Source organism: Phaenicophaeus curvirostris, chromosome 12 (genome assembly GCF_032191515.1).
Source record: "Phaenicophaeus curvirostris isolate KB17595 chromosome 12, BPBGC_Pcur_1.0, whole genome shotgun sequence".
NCBI classification, from domain to species: domain Eukaryota; kingdom Metazoa; phylum Chordata; class Aves; order Cuculiformes; family Cuculidae; genus Phaenicophaeus; species Phaenicophaeus curvirostris.
Window position 1 is genome coordinate 6,884,226 of NC_091403.1, and position 20,143 is coordinate 6,904,368.

The 20,143-nt window shown below is 43.5% G+C and overlaps 1 protein-coding gene across 1 annotated transcript in view; it reads right to left on the bottom strand.

The window, feature by feature from the left end:
• Positions 1–19,329, bottom strand: part of HDGFL3 (HDGF like 3) — a 38,485-nt gene extending 19,156 nt beyond the window's left edge. The window contains exon 1 of the mRNA XM_069867015.1: positions 18,936–19,329. Within this exon, the coding sequence (XP_069723116.1) occupies positions 18,936–19,019 (84 nt within the window). The 5' untranslated portion in view covers positions 19,020–19,329. The remainder of the gene's footprint in view (positions 1–18,935) is intronic.
• Between the last annotated feature and the right edge of the window lie 814 nt (positions 19,330–20,143).

The following is a 20,143-nucleotide window of genomic DNA, read 5'->3' on the forward strand; positions in this document are numbered from 1 at the left end:
AGCTTTCTGTTTCAGAAATCAGTGAAAGCACTGCATGGTGTGCAAATCTGATACGTGCATCAGCAACATCATGGGCAGCCGCTTCAATTATGGCTAAAATTAAAACAGGTGGTTTCAGATTTCGAGCTTTATCCCCTTTGCTCCCGTTGCTGTCATCTGCTTAATGAATAACAATTGCTTTCTTTTGGACAACCTCAGCAGAGCTGCACTTCCCAGCATTTGTTTGCCAAACAAGCAGCAGAGCTTTAAAGATGTAACTGTGCTTTTTTTTTTCTCAATTTTTTTTTTTTTTTTCCCAGTAAACAAATGCCAAGCTTCTAGGGTCAGAACACTGAACAGAAAATTCAGTCTGGACCTCTCAAACCAGAGCAGGGCTTTATCAAATGGTGTTGCTAGGGACTACCAATGTGCAAGCAAGAAATCTGCCTCCTTACATCGTCATTTACAGGCTGCAATGTATATGCCTCCCTAATATTTTGCTCTCAGTGGTGCTAAGCAATTGCTGACTTCTCAGGTAGTATTTCCAGCTGGTTCTCACAGGCTGGGCTTGGCAGTACTCATACTGCACCACCTTCTTCCCAGCTGCCATGAGGTTAGGGCCCCTGGGGAGAGGCACTGGCTGGGTGGGTTGGACTGGAGCTGCGCAGCCACAGCCCTGCGAGAAGGACAGTGCAGAGCTGCCCTCCAAGAACAACCGCGGCTCCCATCAGAACAAATCAGTTCCGCGCCTGCCTGTGGGATAACGTGGCATATTCCAAACAGGCAGAGAAGCATCTTGGGAGGGCTGGTATGGAACCAGAGGAAGCTGCACCCCCTCCTGGGTGTTCAGCTCCAGAGAGCTCCACATTCCCTACAAAATGGGAAACATGACTCTTGGAGACACAGAGAAAAGAGCGAGCTTTGTCTCTCTGCTATCCTACGTAAAGCAGCTTTCTGTGGAGGTTTCCATTATTGCAGCAGTCAAGAAAGGGGCAGTTCTGCCCATCAAGGCGGAAGGGCATTCCAGATGCATCTTCTTCCACTTGGAGGGACGGCAGGTGTCATGTTGTATGGCTATCACAAAACCTCTGTGCTGTGGATAAGCTGCTGTTCAGCAGCAGAAATTCCAGGCTGTCAGGGTGGCTTTCAGACCAGACCCTGTTCCATTATGTTCCAACAGAATTTTACACAGCAAAAAAAAAAAGGGTTTCATTGTGTTCCAACAGAATTTTACACTGCAAAAATACCTATCAGGTCCATGTGTACAGACAAGAAAGCTTTACTTCAGCATGCAGAAATGCTTATGTGGGCACTGAAAGCACAAGAACAAGTCCTTTTATTTTGCAAAAAGAGGGAATTAAAACTGCAGAGCAGCAATCACTGATTGTTTTGACATACAGTAAATGCCTTTGATTGGCAAAAGCACACAGAAGGATTGCAGAGATCAGTATCTCCCACTGAAATCCCTGGAGTTGCTGCACAGCAGCTGAGCAAAGGCCCAGAGTATTTTTGCTGGAAAGTGGTTCAAGTTGCTTATTATTTCCCAACACATGCAAGCAGCTTGATCTTTTCCTGTTAGCTTATTAGCAAAACTCTAGATGGATAAAAGCAATACTCTTCAAAATCCATTATTAAAATAGGATATTTTGCTTTTCGACAATGTTTTTACTCAGATTGATTTAATATGCTTTTTAATTGCTAATGCTATTGGGAGTCGGCAGCATGGCAGTACTTTTTCTAAACCATTATTTAAAATACTGTTCTGTAAAATGTAAAATATTAATTTCTCCCCCTCCCCCAGAGGAACCTACAAATTAAAATAAAAGAAAACCGAACCTCCTTTAAGCTAAAAACTGTGACTCAAATTCTGTAGTACTTGAACAGCAATCCAACTAAAGCTGATGGGAGACTGCAGAATTTCTCTCCCATTTATCAGGGCTATATGATACTTGAAGCAGAGCACAACTCCGTCCCTGATGTACATCACACACTAGAACTCCTAGTATGGAATGCTGGCATATGCACTTTTTCACCCATTAAAGAAGATAACCCTGTGAAGGGTAAGACTAGAAGCAGAATCCAACTTAATAAGGTGGAATTGCTCAGCTACAAAAGTAAAAATTAAAAAAGTCTCTGGGCATGGAAGAGTGCCACTAGCAAAAACAAAAAGTGAAACAAGATTAAAAACAGCACAGCATACTTCTGAGCACTGCTGAAAATGGCTGAAGGGGATCCCTCAGACAGCCAGAAATGACAATATAAAGACATCAATCCTCCTTTTTTTTTTTTCTGTGCATGCTCAGGACCTCAACGAGATAGAAGACAATGAAGGGTTAGCTAGAGTCCAAACAATGCTGGCAGGCAATGTCTCACTAGGAAAGATCAGCAGTCTTGCAGCTGAGTTCAGCCCCTTTACATCCCTAATTAGCAGCATATTTTTAAGACAGAAAGTTGAAATATACTTTCTGCAGAACTGCTTTAATCTTCAATATGAAAATGGGGCCAAAGCTTAGTTCTGCGTGACTGGTATCTATATGCATGGCTTTGTAGCTAACAGATCTATTCATGTGATTCAAGTCCTCTGCAAGCTTTCGTGGCTGGTGGACAGAAGACTGCCAGAGGAAGAGACTGTGATACAAAACATAGTCCTATTTCTGCCTCTGGCCTCTGGGGTGACCTTGGCCACATCACTGCATCTCCTTCAGGCTCACTTTTACAAATGGGGACTGTTCTCCTTACCAAGCACTTGAGGTACACTGCTGAAAAGCCAGCTATTACTAATAAATACTTCCAGCTCTGTCCAGGAGGATTTCAGGTTACCAAACTGTAACTCTCCCAGTGAGCACTCCCCAAAGTTTGTCTGCTGCAAAAAAAGCTCCATTTTCTCCAAATGAAGTGTTTTCCCTGCCACTGTGAGAGAAGCAATGGTGCTACCACTGTTACCCTACCTGAGTTCATTCCCTAAGGAAAATGAAGGATATGATGACACTATTTTTGAGTCTGACTCTTACCTGCAATAACTCAGGGACACATCAGACCATTTAGCTAAACCAGACAAAAGGAGAAAGGCCAGAGTTATTAAATTTCCCCATGTTTTGTGATAAATAGGCTGTCCAGCAGAAGATGGACAGACAAGAAGTCCATATGCTGAGAGACAGTTTGCAATGCAGGCTCAAACAAAACATCAGACAACAGGGGCTCCACATAAAAGCAAGTCAGAGAAAAATAAACTTCCTAAGTTTCATGGCTCACAAAATTACTTCTTATTTGTGGATGGGTGGGGGGAGGTTGGTCGTTTTCAACAAATATTGCCAGCTCTAAGGCATTTTGTGTTTACTTTTCTTCCCTTTAAGCACAGTGAAGCTTGATTCTCCTTTGTCTGAATTATTCCTCAGATCTCAAAATACTGTGTGCAATGTACATCCACCTAAGTAAAGCACAGTGAGCCCACTAACACCAAATGAAAGCAGTTTCCGATGACAAAATCTAGTTATCCTACTTTATCATCTTACTACAAATGTTTTTGTCTTTATATATAAAAGTGTGCAAGAAATGCACATACAAAAATGTGTTTGGAAGGCACACAGAAAATAAAAACTAATTAACCAGTCAAGATATCAACAAACAAGAAATTTTAGGGACTGCACATTCACAAACATCATATTTCTCTCCTGCCACTCTCAAGAGGACATTTAAAGCCATACTCCTCCCCAAAGTGCTTAAACAAACCCTGCCACCTAGCATCACATCTGCTAGAAAGAGCAGATGAAAGGTATAAAACTCATTAGACTGAGGAACACTTTTCAGCCTTTCAATATTTACACTAGAATTTTGCTATTTCATTGATTTTGCTTGTTTTTAAGGAAAAATGTTATATTCACAAGATTTTGTTGGCCAGTCAGCCTCACCAAAACCTTCTCAGTCAGATGTAGCCTGCCTAGACCATTAACACACTACATTTGGTCAAATACACACAACCAAACTGATACTTGAGGCTCACCTCTTCCACATAGCCAAAGCTCCATACTCCACTGTTGAAGCTTTTATCAAAAGAATTGTTGCTAGTCCTTATACTCATATTGGCACACTTAAAGCCAAAAGGTAAGCACATTTCTGGAAGATTGTAGCCTCCTAGATTTGGCTGGCTTAATTTACTGTGTCTTTTCCAACGTAATTTACTTCCCCAAAAGTCAGTTAAACAAAAATGGATCAGCAAAATATTTCCAGGCTGAAGTATACCTAGTGTCCCTGTGTATTATTTTCTCAGCTTTTGTACACAAAACCCTGTTGACACTACAGCTTGCAGCTAAAATTGTTTTGAGTAAGGAAATGTGATCGATGGAGACTGCAGGTCCAAGAATACAAGCCTCCAGTTTGCATCAGGGTGAACACAAACATAATGGAAACAAAGAAGGAAACAATCTGCTTCACTCGCTGCAGCCCGCGGGCTCCTGCTAGGGAGGATTCAAGCTTGACACTCTGGATGTTGCAACTATCATCTGGGCCTTTGGGTATAGAAAACCTTCCTGCCTGTCTCCTCTGTGACCTGTTTTTTCACCACCAGTTGCAGCTAAAAGTGTAATATCAGGGGACCAAAACACTCCTTATCACCAAGCAAGTGCATGCATTAAAAGAATGCTTACTGTTACTTGGGGAAAGAACAGAGAATCTCTGTCCCTTAAAAGAACAGAACATTTTTAGAGCTCTGAAACCCTCTGAGGTTTGGGTGCAGCAGTAGAGATGAGACTATATGAGCGTCCTGACCAGTTTTCCAGAGGGAATGGAGACACAGCTAAACATGCATTTGGCTTCATTATGTTGCTCTCTGTGGACCCACAGACCATAATGGCTCACAGTCTTAAATACCTGACTGTTGGCGTTCACATCAGAGCATCTATTTGCAGGATTTAAGCAACTGCTTCAAAACATAAGCTTGTTTCACAGCATCATAAGCTAATCTACCTATTGCCTCCCCACTTGTTGCGGGCACGGGCAGCCTGCCCCAGCGGAGCTGCACACATAGTGCAGAAACCACACAAACCAGTGTTTCTGCAGGCACCGAGTACGGCAGAGGGCCCCGAGCAGACCGTACAGCCCGGTGGCCCTTTGGGTGCTCACGTGAAGATGGCAGACTGGGACCCTTCAGAGGGGAGAGGCCTCGGTGTGGCTTTTGGGGCGAAGCGGTAAGTACAATCCACAAGGGTCACCAGCACACAGGGCAATTATTTTGCTGTGATGTAAATAACACATACAACAACAACATGTACACAATCAGAGGAAATGAGAAGCAATGAAATCTAATTGCAAAGCCAATGAAATGGAGTGATTTGAAATAATTTTTCAAAGGCAGGTTTTCCTGTTTACTCTGCTGACAACTGCCAACTCAGACCTGCAGAAGAGCTCAGCGCCTGTGGAAAGCCTAGGGTTGCTATAAACCTAACAACTGTGTAAATAATCCTTCCCGCTACTCCTGCAGCCTTAGCCACCATCTACGGCACAAACCAATCAATTAGACAGGCAGCCTGTTTTGCCAAGATGGAACTTTTGCCTGTGTTGACTGGGTCACTAAAACCATGGAATGAAGAGATTTGTGGAGTCCCAGTGGTCTCTGTGCAGCACTTGGACCCAACCTTGGTATTTTTATAGGGCTTGCTTTCAATCTCTGCTCAGTTCCAGGACTTGTCATTACGGTGTCAAATACCTTCTTTGCAAAGTCCCTCAGCCTAGGTTAAACTCTTAGGAATTTTAATCTGTCTGCCTAAAGAGAGTCAGGAGCAAGTTTTTCCAAGCCAAGTCATACTCCTCGCCACCTGCCTGTTTTTCTGCTTCCAAAACCTCAGAATGAGAGTTTTCATTTAGTTTTGACCCAAAACAGAACGTTGCTAAAATTTACTCAGACAGTTCCTAAAAGATTAACAACCTTTTTTATCAAGATGAACATTTTCCTCAAAAATAAAAAAAAAATCTCAAGCAGCAGCTTACAGGAATGAAACTCATTATACAAAACCATTCAGAGCACTTCGTTATGTACATGCAGACCTACGAACTGAAATCCTAATTACTAAACCATGTTAGAAAAACACTTATGCAAAATATAAAAGTGTACTAGACAAAAAGATGCATTTTTAGAGCTGCAAGTGGTATTAACGTCATAGACAAGCTGAATGTATCAATGTGGTAGTGAGCAGACTTGCTAGGGTGGCACGTGGCTGAACTGGATGATCTTAGAGGGCTTTTCCAACCTTAATGATTCTATTCTCGTTATCCTGAAAAATGTATTCTACATCACAAACACTACATACGACTTTTAAGCATGTGAATACTCTCCTTTAATTAACATGGATAAATCATGGGCTCGAAGCTGCCTAGAGGTATATATACTTGTAGGATTAAGAGTTAGTTTATAATATCCTTTCATTCTATCCAATAAGTTAACTTGAATTTGGGTATGAGGTACGTGTAAGTAACTTTCAAATAACCTCTCAGAATATGGCGTTTCCATGAACACGAGTTACTACAAAACCTAGTGACTCAGCTGCAGTCACATCACAGAGCTCACAAAGTTTACTCCAGAATCTGCTTGCTTCCAAAACCCAATGATTTTCTCTAACTCTTCTTTTCCAAACAACACCGAGGGCTTCTGGCCATTGCTCTCTCTCATTTCTATACCAGATTTGGCGGGGTAATCAGAAGATTAATTATAAAGGAACGATGATTTTAGAAGGACACAGGCTGTCAAGGGGCAAATTACACGTCTAGAACTGTAATAGCTGTTTTCTCGCATACATTAATATTAAATTTTCAAAGCACTCTTTACCTTTGTATCAGGACTGGCATCCATCTACGCATGGGAGGCTAGCATTCTCCCGTGGCAGCTCAGTAAAAAATGCATGTTTTAAATCAGGTCACCATTTTGTTTTAAAAAGCACATGTAAAGAAACACCATATTATTCTGATTCATATTGCACAAATAACTGGAAGAAGGCAATCACACAGAGAAGAGAGCTTGCTTAGTGAGACTCATATCTGGAACTAGGATGGATATCAGGGAACACTGCACATACAAATTTATCCTGGGATCCAGAGACAGTGTTTACAAACACTTCATAAAAACCAGCAAAACCCAACCAAAAGCCTTTCCATCAGCATTCAAAATTTTAATTCTAAGTGTTTCTTGCCTTTACTTTTTCACGCACTGATGGTGACACAGGACGTGTCCAAACCATGCTCCACAGCCAAAGAGCTTTAGTTCACCCTGCTTTTAATCATCAAGATCCCCACTCCAGTCTCACATGCAGCATTAATGATGGCAAACAAGAAAACCAACACCTTCATCTAGCAGCAAATGTTTCAGGAAAAGTATAAGCTTCTCATTTAAAAACTTGTTCCCCTTGCTCCCACATCTGCGAAAGAAACTGGTATTTCTTCTTAACATACTACCACTAAAATCTTTATTACTCTGGGCTTCTAGAAACTTAACAGCTAGAGGCTTGATCCTGCAAGCACAGCTGGGCATACAGTTTGGCAGCATAAACAAAGCCATTGTCATCAGATCCCATCCTGCACAATAACACAGCGATTACATACGCAGGTGAATCCATTCATTTGTAAGGCAGGAGATGGCATAAAACGTCTTCCAAAAGCCAAGGAGAAAACATTCATAGTGTTTTAAAGCTGAAGAGCTCTGTTTGACAATTGTGTCTTCTCTATTCTGTTTTCTTCTTTCAACAAGAAATTCTTGTCATTTTTACCAGAAGTACCAATTCAAAAAACTGCTCAGAAAACTGACCCACTCAACAAAAATAAAAAGCTCCAAAGCAGAGCGTCTGAAATAAATGCAGAGAAAACAAAGTATTAACAGGTAAAACAAGCTTATTACTGGTGATATATCATTGCAGACATCAATAACGTCATGCTACCTTCTACTAAAAGCTGTGACAGAAATACCGACTGTGACAGAAAAAAATAAAGTTTGCACAAGAGGAAGGCTTTGAAAAAGAACTCCTGATAAAAACCAGGAAAAAGGGGTACCTGAAATGCAACATATGTGAGTCACCTGATCCAGACACCATATGAAAAGAATTATCTGTTGAGTTTGCTGCACCACTAATATCTTTCAAAAGCCCTGGTATTTGGAGAGGCACTGCAGTAAGGAATGTCATCATTTATTTTTTTCTTTTTTAAGATGAATGCCTGCCTTCTCCCTTAGGCTGTGGTCCTACTTTATGTTTCTCCAGGCACGGCAGCACACATGTAAGCAGTTTTATTGAAATCAAGAAATCTTTATGCAGCTGAACTCATTCACTGCCCTTGGGACATGGTCTTTGGAGAGCAAACTAGTGGGATAGGTATCATCTTCCTTCCGCTATTCCACAACAACCAGGAGAGCCAACCTCCAGCTCTGCAGTGGATCTGTGCAAGGCTAATCCTGAAACACATGAAATGTCCAAGCCCACGCCTGTTGGAGGATAATGAAACACAGTGGTAACAGTACACCGCTAAGAACACAGGGACCTCAATTCCGCCACCACTTCCACGTGTGATTAATCCTGAATGAATGCTACCTAATTAGATTCCAGATAATAGTGTCTGAATAAATCCTTACAGAAATACAAATTTACACTGGCTCAGATGGAAACAGTGACATCTGGGCTGAAAACCAATCATCAGTCAATTAGTTTAAGAAAAAGATGGCAAAAGATGCCACTACAGTAGTGCAGAGTGCCTGGCATGAGATGCCTTGCTTAGGTGTATTCCTTGCCAGGATCTGCCTCACTTAACACCTTCTTCCATGTTCTGGAAGAGGTATCTGGGGCAGTAAGCCGGGAACCTTTGCAAATATTAAGACATAGATAGTCTCTAAAGCTCATATGTATGTATGTATGTATAAACATGCAGTCACTTCACTACGCCCAGTGATGGCAAAACCAACATGACAACTGACTCAGAGAGTCCTAGGACTGAGAGAAATACGAGCTGCAAGTAAAAGGAAATCTAGTTTGCAAAAGGAAAAAGCTAACACATCTGGGAAAAAGGATTGGCAACTTAAGAGAGAGAAAACTGGAAGCAGCAATACTACAGGAAGCCAATAGTGGACCACAAGTTACATTTGAACAACCAATGTGCTGCAAAGGTCAAGGCAATGTGCAGAAATCCCCATAAGCAAACAAGCAGCCTGCCAGGGAGCTGGCAGAACACCCTGATGTGGGGCGGCTGCACCCAGGACAATTATTTTGGCATCACTGTACAGACTGGTAATAAGTTGAAGGAAGCTAAAGAAAAATACACAGATATTTACGTGAACGCACACACCGAAAAGCAAGCAATGGGGCTGGAGGGATTGATCTACAGTGACAAATAAGGAATTATATGCCAAGGAAGGCGGGCCACGCATGGATGGCCTCACTGCTGCCTTCGGGTGCAAATCACACCCCTCCGTGCCTGCTGGCTCTGGACCCCCCTCACACATCGTGCTTGGGTGGTCTCTGCACAAGCAGCAGGAAGGAGAAAGGCAAAACTCCCCAAGAGGAGGAAGGACACAAACCTCCTTCTGAGGCACAGTCCTCTGCTCTCTGGCATCACCGTACGCTGCTTTGTCAAGATGACCAACCTACGGCACGTGCTAGGCTAAATGTCACTCAGTCAGGGCTTTCCTCCCCCTTCCTCCCCCACAGCTGCTGCAATGGGAAAATATTGATATGTGCCATAGAAAAGGTGAACGAACCATAAGTGCTCTGCATCTGAAGTTTTCCCAAAGGATACAAAAGGAGAAGCTAAAGAAACTGCCTCCTAGTTACTAAACAATAGGCTAGGGACTAGGTTAACACCTAGGAACAGCAACCTGGATTCTTGTTTTGTTCAGATAGAGGGGATTCCAGCTAAGGAAGACAGCCTGTCCTCCAGGAATTAAAAGAAGGGGTTCACAGTATTGCCTTCATGCAGGCTTGAACACTATAAAATGGAACATTTATGTAGCTAAAGAAAAACTAGCAAAAAAGAGCTGTTGTATCCAATGATGTTCTATGCAAAATCCATAAATGTATCACAGAAGGACAGTAACTCCAGAATTGTTCTCTTTGCAACTATAGCATTTGATCCTCTATCTGTACTTTCCTGCTTCTGCTGCCTGGATTGCATCTCCAGATTGATGCTACATGTCTCTGTAAGGTTATTTCTTATGTTATTATTAAGTTTCAATACATACTTATATGTAGTACCTTTAGTAATCTGGTCAGATATGGGATTGATTCCCAGAAATGGTTTGCGTTACTGTGCAATTGTCTCTCAAGCTCTTCCAGACTTGAAGTTTCTTCTACTCATTGCCTTTTACTTTCTGTGTTGTAAGTAGTGTCACAGGCAGGTGCTTTCCAAACCCATGGAGTACCAAGACTTTTAAAGGCTGACAGACTGTTTCCTAGTTGACATCAGTGACATCCCAGCAATACCAGAGTCTGGAACTTCTTCCTTCTTCTCCACCCCTACTTAACTCTGCTGTATGGTAGCACGCTTTGTTAACTGATGATGTTAAAGAAATTCCTTGGTGTATTGATATTCCATGCCCTGTTTTTCCTCTTTAGTGACACGATGTCTTCTATTCAAGCAGCCAAACTAGAACTGGCAAACAGCCTCTCTCTAGGTTTTTTACACTTTGCTGCAAGGCAAAATAAACAGTTGTTTCCAGTTTGCATTTTCAGGGCTACAGATGTATGCTAATTATCCTTTCAGTCTGCTAATGGAAAGCTGAAAGAGAATTAAATGTACTTTTCTAAGGCAGAGACCAAAGTCTGTGGACACCTGTCCTTTCTAGATGGGCTTTGTGCTACCCAGAGTACAGTACGATGTCATCTCTTTCCTTTATGTTGACTCTGAGGGCATTTTCAGGGCTTTACAAAAGGCCAGGAGACAGAGATTAAATCCTTCTGAAATTCAAGAACATTATGTGTCTTTTTGGAGCAGCAATGATGCCAAAGATAATATTTGGGTTGACCTGAGACCATTTGACAAATGGGGGAACTTCAGAACCCAGTGAAAGGAACTACTTCACAACATGGGAAGTTCATTGTTTTGTTAAAATGCTATAGTATTTACTCAAATTTCTTACCTTCCTTTTGTCTTCCAGAACAAAAATATATAAACAAACAAAAAGCCCACCAAAGCCAGGTCTCATATGCCTTTCAGGTACAAGTAAGTACTATCAAGACTATCATGTCACATAGTCTCAGTAACGTAAAGGAAAACTGGAAATGAATCTGCAGTTTATTTCCAATTTCTATATCAGGTTTAGAACTGGCTGTTACACAAATGAATGAAACAGATAATCTCAGATGTGCAAAGCTAGTAATGCAGAGCCCTTCCCAAGAGGAGGAAGCAAGGATCTGTTTCCATCTTTAAGTTTTAGAAGCTTTACCTCATGATACTCACTTGTTTGCCAAAGGTTTCTTGGAATGTTTCAAGTAACTGTTCATCCTAGGTGTTCCTAGTTGCTTCAGCCAGGCCACTGGGCCCTTCTCTCTTGACACTGCATCAACTGGTGATTGGAGTCAAGGGATGTGCTACCATGACAATGTGCTACACCTATCTTTTAAGCTTCTACCTTTTCTATGGGGCTGTGTACAGCCACGCACAGATTAGGTATCTGAATGCCCACACATACACATCCTTGGCATGCAGAGATCAGTGATACAGGTGACAAAGGGGCAGATTTGAACAGTACCAAGGTACCTAAAGATACAGAAGTACTGATGTTCAGCTAAGTCCTACCTAACACCTTTAAAAAGCTGGCTTCACAACCTCTTCCTGCCTGCTCCACGCAGGCTATTTTCCAGTGTTTGCTGCTATATTTATCAGTCGAATTACAGTATTACTGAGAGGCCTCAGGCAGACTCGTTCTCCCTTATGCCTCTCCAGCCTACAGTGGAAAGGTCTGTACTGCTCAGACAACACCATTTCAAACAGTTAAAATGTCCAAGCTCTCTACATTGTCAACACTTTTCCAGTGTTATCAGGAAACCCTTTCATCTGTCCTCAAATGACAATTGTATATACTTACTGTCAGCAATCGCTTGCTCAGAAGATTTTTATTATCCTAAGTGCAGGAAGACTTGTTAATGCATTATTATGATGGGGAAATCAGGAAATGAAGAGTTCAGACTGAAAACTCAGCTCTCATTTTGCTGTATGCTTACAAAAATTCATTCCAGTTGGGGGTCCTAAAAGGTTATTTGCATGATAATAAAAAGAAGAGATCTGTCAATGAACATAATATGGAAACTAACATTTCTCATCTCTTTCTGCAGTAAGAACATACAGATTGACTTGAGAGGCTACAGATTTCACTGAAAGGGGTACCCTTCCTTCAGAAAAAACATATACCCAATGATTTCCATTAGATTAGTTGATGAAAATTATTCAGTGGCTTCAAAATGGCAAGGAAAAAAATATAACAAAAAGCAGTACAGTATGGGCATAAAAACTGTAATTGCTTATTGCCTCAAAACTTCTGAGACAACTGTCTTCATTCTGGGTTAGCTTCATTTGGACTTAAAATCACGACACTGCGGGAGAAAATGTATTCATCTATTGTCATTTACACAAAAAGATCAGACTTGCACATTTGGGGCTAGTTATTTAAATTAATTAAGGAAAAAAACACAGAGAGATTTAAAGAACTGAATTTTAAAGAAGGTTTCCCAAATATCCCTGCTGTGCTAACAACACAGGACATCTTGGCCCCAAAATGATTCATTTGCCAAACAAGAGCAACTGGAAAGTTTTTACTGTAAGCTATGGTTCAACTTTATGTGTAAAAATTACTCCATTTTATGCTACAATCCTCAGATGAAATCTGGTTTTGAGTCACACTTACAGCAGAATGCAGGAGCATGGAGAAAGACCATCAGCTGCTGAGGTTCCCCCACTTTCCAAACACTAGCAGAATTCACACTTCGCTCCTTGTTATTTTTGTTTTAGGAAATAAAGGAAATGGTATTCATTGAGCTGATGGAGTCACTGAAAAGGCACTCACACCTACTCTAAACATGACCAGACATCTGCAAATAGAAGTTTAAATGCTGTCCAAGCAACATGTGTCAACCTGGTGCAGGAGGTTGAGAAGGTAGAAAACAGTTCCATAAAGGACTCGGTGCCTTAAATGTGTTCATTTCAGATGCACCATGGCAGAAGTCATGGGAGTGCTGCCCGGAGAAGCCACAACTTCACCATTGGTTCCTACATCAAGACAAACCTTTGCAGCGATCAGCAAATCGTGTCTCGTTTCAGAAAGGAACAAACAGAGATCTGCCATGAAAAACTGCTTGCAGATCTCTGAGGAGTGATGTACGAGCGAGGTACATAATTAAAGAGGGAGAGAGATGGAAGAACCTCTGAGTTGGTGAAGGAGAAGTCACAGGAGACTCATATTTAGTAACACAGCAAAAGTGAGGTCATAAACCAGAGCAACCGAAAAGGGGAAAAGGAGAAAAGCACATGGTGAAGGACTGGACAGGTCCCAAATGGCCAAGGAGAAAAGCTCAAAAGACTGCAGATTGGGTTTTGGCAGAAAAACACAGAGAGAGATCTGTTGTCTATTTCTGATGGACCCTTTGAAGTTTTCTGGATTTAATCTGATTTTTGTCTGTCATTTTCTGCCAAAAAAAGATAAACCCTGCCAGGGAAAACCTACCTTTCCTTATCCTTACCCTAATAAGAAAACAAATGGTCTGTTTTAAATATCAAACACTTAAAATGTAGAACCTTTCTTCTATTATGTGTTTGAGAGTCTGACATTTCAAAGCTGTCATACTTGCAGTTCTAACTGACCAAAGTTCTTCCTGGTTAAGTACTTTGTGTTTTACCAAACACAGGCCCTGGTCCTACACCAAAAGCTTCATCACAATCAACCCACCAGTTCCATACTTCACTGAACTGGGAGAGAGAGGGTTATTTACTAAAATGCCTGCATGGGGGTGTCCAAAAAAAAAAAAAAAAGGATTTTTTTATTTACTGATACTGAAAACATTCTGGAATTCTCTCACTCTGTAGTAGTAATTTCTTTTAATAGTCTTTAATATTATATTACGCTATAATACTATTGTGCTATTAGCCTAATCTTTTTAGGCTCTAGCCTAACAAAGCCTTTAAGCATAAGCTTACCTTTAAGCCCATCCCTCGGATTACTTTAGTTCATACTTTAGGGCTCCTTACTTTCATGCCCTGCTGGATGGGGGGATGTAGTCAACAATACTGAAAAAACGCACTCGGCTAAAGCCTATCATGTAACCACTACAATTATGATGCTTAGCTCACCATAGACTCTGGTTCCCATTAAAATGACAGCATTCACTATCTATTACTGTAAGCAATATGCTGAAAATTTCACACTCACTTGCAACTGTAATACATCAAAGTGCCCCAAATACCATTTTGCCGTTGCTACTGGCAGATGCCTTTTAACAGTGATACCCACATTTGAGGATTGTCAGCTAACTAGCAAATCTGGAGCTGAAGCTGGTGTTAATTCAGAGTAGCAATAAAGGCACTGGACAAGACAAATGGGAGCCCAGAAAACAGGATATTCAGTTTCACAAGAGAGTAAATATAGCTTTGTAATAGTTAGTGTGATGCCATCACTTTAAAGGCCGTGTTCTCCTCCCAACACAAAATGTTCTAAACAGCTTTAATAATCCATGTGTTTTACATTAAAATACATTGCCTTTACCTGCTTGGATCTCTTTTGCATTGTTCTAAATCAACTTCACCATCCTACACAAACTACCTGTGTTTGCCCAAATACAGTTCTTGTCTCCCAGCTGTATGATTTCTGTTCAATAATGGCATGCTCTTATTTTATTGAGGTCATTCCAGACTTTTTGCCTCTGCTCTCTACAGTTGCATTAACAGCTTCCTTCCTATTTTTAAATCAGCAGCTAATTTCAGCAACTAAGTGCTTATTGTTTCTTCAGGGTCACTCATAAAACAAACACTATTATTGATCTTTCTGAATCTACCACTAGTTCTTCCCTTTTATCTCATCTGAGTGACTGTTCCAGGGGCCATTACTCAATAAACCGGGACATCTATCCTAGGTAAACTAGGGTATCTGAAGAAAGAGATTTTTTTCCATCCATGTGTGCTAATACAGCTCCTATCACAGCAGTACCCAAGCATCTCATAGTATCAGTGATTTTGTCTCCATAACACCTTTTTAAAGGGAAAAGTTAGTAACTGTCTTCTACAAGCAGGGAACTAAGATACAGAGGAATTCAGAACTTGAAAGGCAAAGACCACTCATGAAATGTAGAATGAATTGAATCTTTATTTCCTATATTTTAAGCACAACAGTATCTTGCCCCTATTTCTGCATGCACCCCAGATACCCAACTGCTTATTTGTGGTATTACAGTGACTGATGACCGGGCCAGTTGGTATCTATTCTGCATTTCTGATGCACATCTGAAGACAACTGACATCACAGGCTAACATTAAACCCCCATTAAACCAAACTGATGTCAGTATTTTATCTACTGTTATTATTAAGCTCCAATACAATTCTTGAGGCCTAAACCCTAAACCTATTCACTGTCCTCCAGTTAAGCTAAAGGGAATTCTGGCTTTGCCCAAGAAAACATGACACTAAAATGCAAAGCAGTGCTTCCAAGTAGTAAGTCCTAAGTGACATCTTTCAGAGATCAAGTATCTAAAAGCATCTTTTGAAGACAGTGTTTTTATTCAACAATTCTATATTATTAGGGTATGTAAAGATAAGATTTACTGGCCATTACTAAGCTAAGTGTGGCAAGTTTGCTCCCTTTCAAATTAATTCTAGACCAATCCACAAAGAAACTTTAAATGCAGTCTGACTGTTACAACGCACCATGAATTAGCAGACAAATTTTTTTCAGTGGTCCCCGGGCTCATCACCAGTATCTGGCCACTTACTTCATGGTTTCTCTCTATTCACAGTGATGAAAGTCAGGCTTGCTGGTCATGTTCTTGCTGACCACTATATCAACTTGTCTCCAAAGAGGCAGAAAGCTAATGGTCTAGGATTAGAGATCACTGCCCGTGTGGGATGTGTCCGCAGTGTTGTGCCACATAGAGCTGACTGAGCCCACAGGCATCGTGCCTGATGAGTGACAAGACTGACAGAGCTAGGGGCAGATCTGCACTACTGCTGCCGCACTGCTTCTGGGATCCAAGTTAGATTCCTGTATGACACTAACCATGCACACAAAAATATATGGTTGATTCTGAGCCAGGTCAGTTAGGACTGTGTGCTTCATGAAAGGGCAGGCAGAGTTCTTCGGTCCTGCTTTAACACTTCTCAGGTTTAGTAAACACAGTTAAGAAGTTTGTTCCTAGAAAGGAAATTCATGCCAAAGGTCTCAAAGATGCAAAACACCATTTGGTAGGAGCAATAACACTGCCATTTAAATGTATTGTTACTCATATTATTACGCTAGTAAATTAGCATGAAATATGTAAGTTTTTACATGAGAATACAAAGATCAAACAGACTAACTGGATGATAAATAAAGAAGTAGGTAGCAAACTCTCAAGGATCTGGAAACAAAGCGGTCTGTTGGATAAAAGGCATTCAGTTAATCAGAGTATCTGAATTGCATTCTCAACTCAAATACTTCTTTTCTTCTTACTTGTACATAATAATGTTTTCTTGGAAGCAAAACAAAGACTAGTGTCCTCACTAGGTTTTTCCTTCACTGAAGTAAGTGAGCATCAGGCAAAACTTGACAAACAAGATGAAGAAAAGTCCCAGTGAAGATGGCAGGAACTGTATTTTTCAGGAGCAATATGTTAGGTTCAGACAGACACCAGCCTGACTTAACATGAAGTTATATGTAACTGTATCCCAACCTACGGGAGCACATTCTGCTCCTCTTGATGCTCAGGTGAACTAAATTCCAGTACTAATGATCCCCTAGCCTAACCGCTCTCTTCCTACCCAATGGTTGACTCTGGGCTCTCTACAGTTTCCACCTCTGCTTGCTAAGTCATATTAAAACCGGAGACTGCTTTGTCTTCATTTGATATTTACATCCTGTTATCTGCACAAAGGAAGTACATTAACTGCCCACCTATTTTTTCCTATTGAAGACAGGTTCTCTGTTTGATATTATTGCCATTCAGATACCTATTTTGACACCCAGTCAAAGGCTATGACCAGCTGCATAATATGTAATGATCTTTTTAAAGGAAAGAAAATGCCATTAAAACAAAAGGTCCCGTTCTGCTTCTGAGTAAACAAATAGGAGTTTTACAGAGGCTCATAAAAGGAAAGGGATTAACATGCCTCAATGTGGTAATGGTCTCAACTGTTCACATTAAAATTTTCACAGTAAATTAAACCATGACAGAGGTAGCAAAGAAGTCAATTTTCAGTGGCTCACGCTGTTCTGCTAACATAAATTGCCATTTTTTAGGTAGTATTATCCACCAACCTGTATAATGATAGAATAACAAAACCACAACCCAGTGTTGATTAAGTTTGGCCTTCTGCATGCTAATTCTAGCCTGCTCTGCCAAAATAATTGAATGCACCACCCTATTTACATGCTTCTGGATATTTAGCACCCTCTCAATATTTTTTCTTCACCACCCTCTGCTTAAGCCTGTGGCGTTGGTCTTCTCTTCTTGTATGATGTCTGCTGTTCAACACTCAGGACAGCTTTCCACCACTTACACCTAAACTTTTCCTGGTTCCTCTTGCCAAGGGTAATGGTAAACGTCATGTCCATCTTCATCCTGCCCATCTATGTCTTCCTGGATGTTGCATACAACACTTCATGCTCTTTACAGTCTAGAAAGACCAGCAACTTGCTTCAACCAGAACAAGATGTCATGAAGTGCTACCCAATCATCCTGGTAAGGTTGGAGAAGACAAGTAAATACCAACTCTTACTGGTTAATGCCTGCCCCTGGGCTCACACAACATGTGTTACACAGTGAGTTTACACAACAGCGGCCAAAAGGGGGGAAGGGGCAGGCCATGGGCATCCCATGAGCAGCTCTGCTCTGCGCTATCATACCGGCACCAGAAATGGATGTTTAAATAGAACCACAGAATAGTTTGGGTTGGAAGAGACCTTAAAGCCCATCCAGTTCCACCCCTCCTGCCACGGGCAGGGACACCTCCCATGGACCAGGCTGCCCAAGGCCCCATCCAACCTGGCCTTGAACCCCTCCAGGGATGGGGCAGCCACAGCTTCCCTGGGCAGCCTGGGCCAGTGTCCCACCACTCCCATGGTGAAGAAATTCCTCCTTGTGTCTACTCTAAATCTTCCCCTCTCCAGTTTATACCCATGGCCCCTCGCCCTGTCACTCCAAGCCTATGTAAACAGTCCCTCCCCAGCTTCCCTGCAGCCCCTTCAGGTTCTGGAAGGCTGTAAATACAACGGGTGCTTATCCCACTGCCCAGACACGGGTGGATGAAGGCTCAGGGCTCTGGTTTAGCAGTGGACAGGGACAGTGGGACTCGATATCTCAAAGGTCTTTTCCAAGCGAGCCATTCTGTGTCTCTAGGATTCTAGGCAAAGCCCACGCTGCCTTTCCACCTCAGCTCCACGGCAGCAAAGTCGAATAAAAAAACCCCCAAAAACCCAAAAGACAAAAAAAGGGCTATGAAAGAAAGTCAAAGGGCTATGAAAGAAAGTGACCGCGGCCCGGGAGGAGGCGAGGAGGCCGCACCCCGGCCCTGCCCGGCCCCGCTCGGTGCCGGGGGGAGCGGCGGAGCCCCCGGCCGCCCCCCTCCCTCCTTCCTCCTTCCTCCTCCTCCTCCTCCCGGGGAGATGAAAGAAAAGATGCACAATAACGGCGGGGCGGGCGGCGCGGGGCCGGAGCGCGGCGGAGCCTTATGGAATCGCGGGGTGTTCCCCCCCCCCCCCCAACCCCACACACCCACCGCCACCCCCTCAAATCTCCTCGCCGCCGCCTTTACTCACCCGTGCGGGCCAGTGCGGGTAGCCTTTCATTTTAGCGAAGACCAGATCTCCAGCCTTGTACTCTCGGGGCCGCGGACGAGCCATCGGGAGCCGCCGCCGCCGTGTTCCCCCCCCGCGGGGAGCGCTGCCGGGCGGCGGCGGGAGGAGAGACGGGGCGTGTGTGTGAGTGAGTGTGTGAGTGAGTGTGTGAGTGAGTGTGTGAGTGAGTGAGTGTGCAAGGGGACCTGCCCGCAGCCCCCCGCAGCCGCCTGGCCGGGGGCCGGGGAGCCCCTCACCGCCCCCCCGAGGCGCTGCCTACGCCGCCCGCGCCATCCCCGCCGCAGCCCCGCGAATATGGAGCCTTCTCCTCCCAATTATTCCTCGGGCAGCGACCGAAAACACGATCTTCTCATCCTTCCCCCCCCCACCCCAACCCTCCCCTCCAACCCCCCCGTTCCCCGCGCGCCTTCCCTTCCTGTTATTTTCTAGGTACACGGATCGGTTTCTATGAAAATGGGAGAGCAGCGAGCGGCTCCGGCGCGGCCGGCCCGGCCCTCCCCTCCCCGCAGAGGCGATGACACGGTCCTTTATGCGCCCGGCGGCGGGGGAAGCCTCGGCGCGGCCGGGGGATGTGACATCAAACGGGGCTTCGCCTGCGATTAGCAAATAAGCCGGGAGCGGCGGCTCGGCCCGCTCCCCGGCCCCGCCGGAGGCCCCGAGCCCCGCGCTGAGCCGGCGCCTCCTCCCCCGGTCGATGCCGGAGACGGGAGCGCGACAGCCGCGTCCGTGTCACGGGGGGAACGAGCCGCCCTCAGCGCGGCCGCACGACACGCAAAATGGTTTCGCTGCAGTGGGCCGAGCTGCTGCTCCCGCTGGCCTGGGTGAAGGGTGAACGGCTGCCTCTCAGCGTTGGGTTTCTCCGTTTCGTAGATTCAGAGAATCGTAGAATAATTTGGGTCAGAAGGGATCGTCCGGTTCCAACCCTCCTGCCCTGGGCAGGGACACCTCCCACCAGCCCAGGCTGCCCAAGGCCCCATCCAGCCTGGCCTGGAACATCTCCAGGGATGGGGCAGCCACAGCTTCCCTGGGCAACCTGGGCCAGCGCCTCAGCACCCTCATGGGGAAGAGCGCTAGTGACCTCCAGGGAGGTGATTCTGCCTCTCTGTTCCTCTCTTGTGAGACCTCAATTGGAGTTCTGTGTCCAGTTCTGGAATCCTCAGCATTAGGAG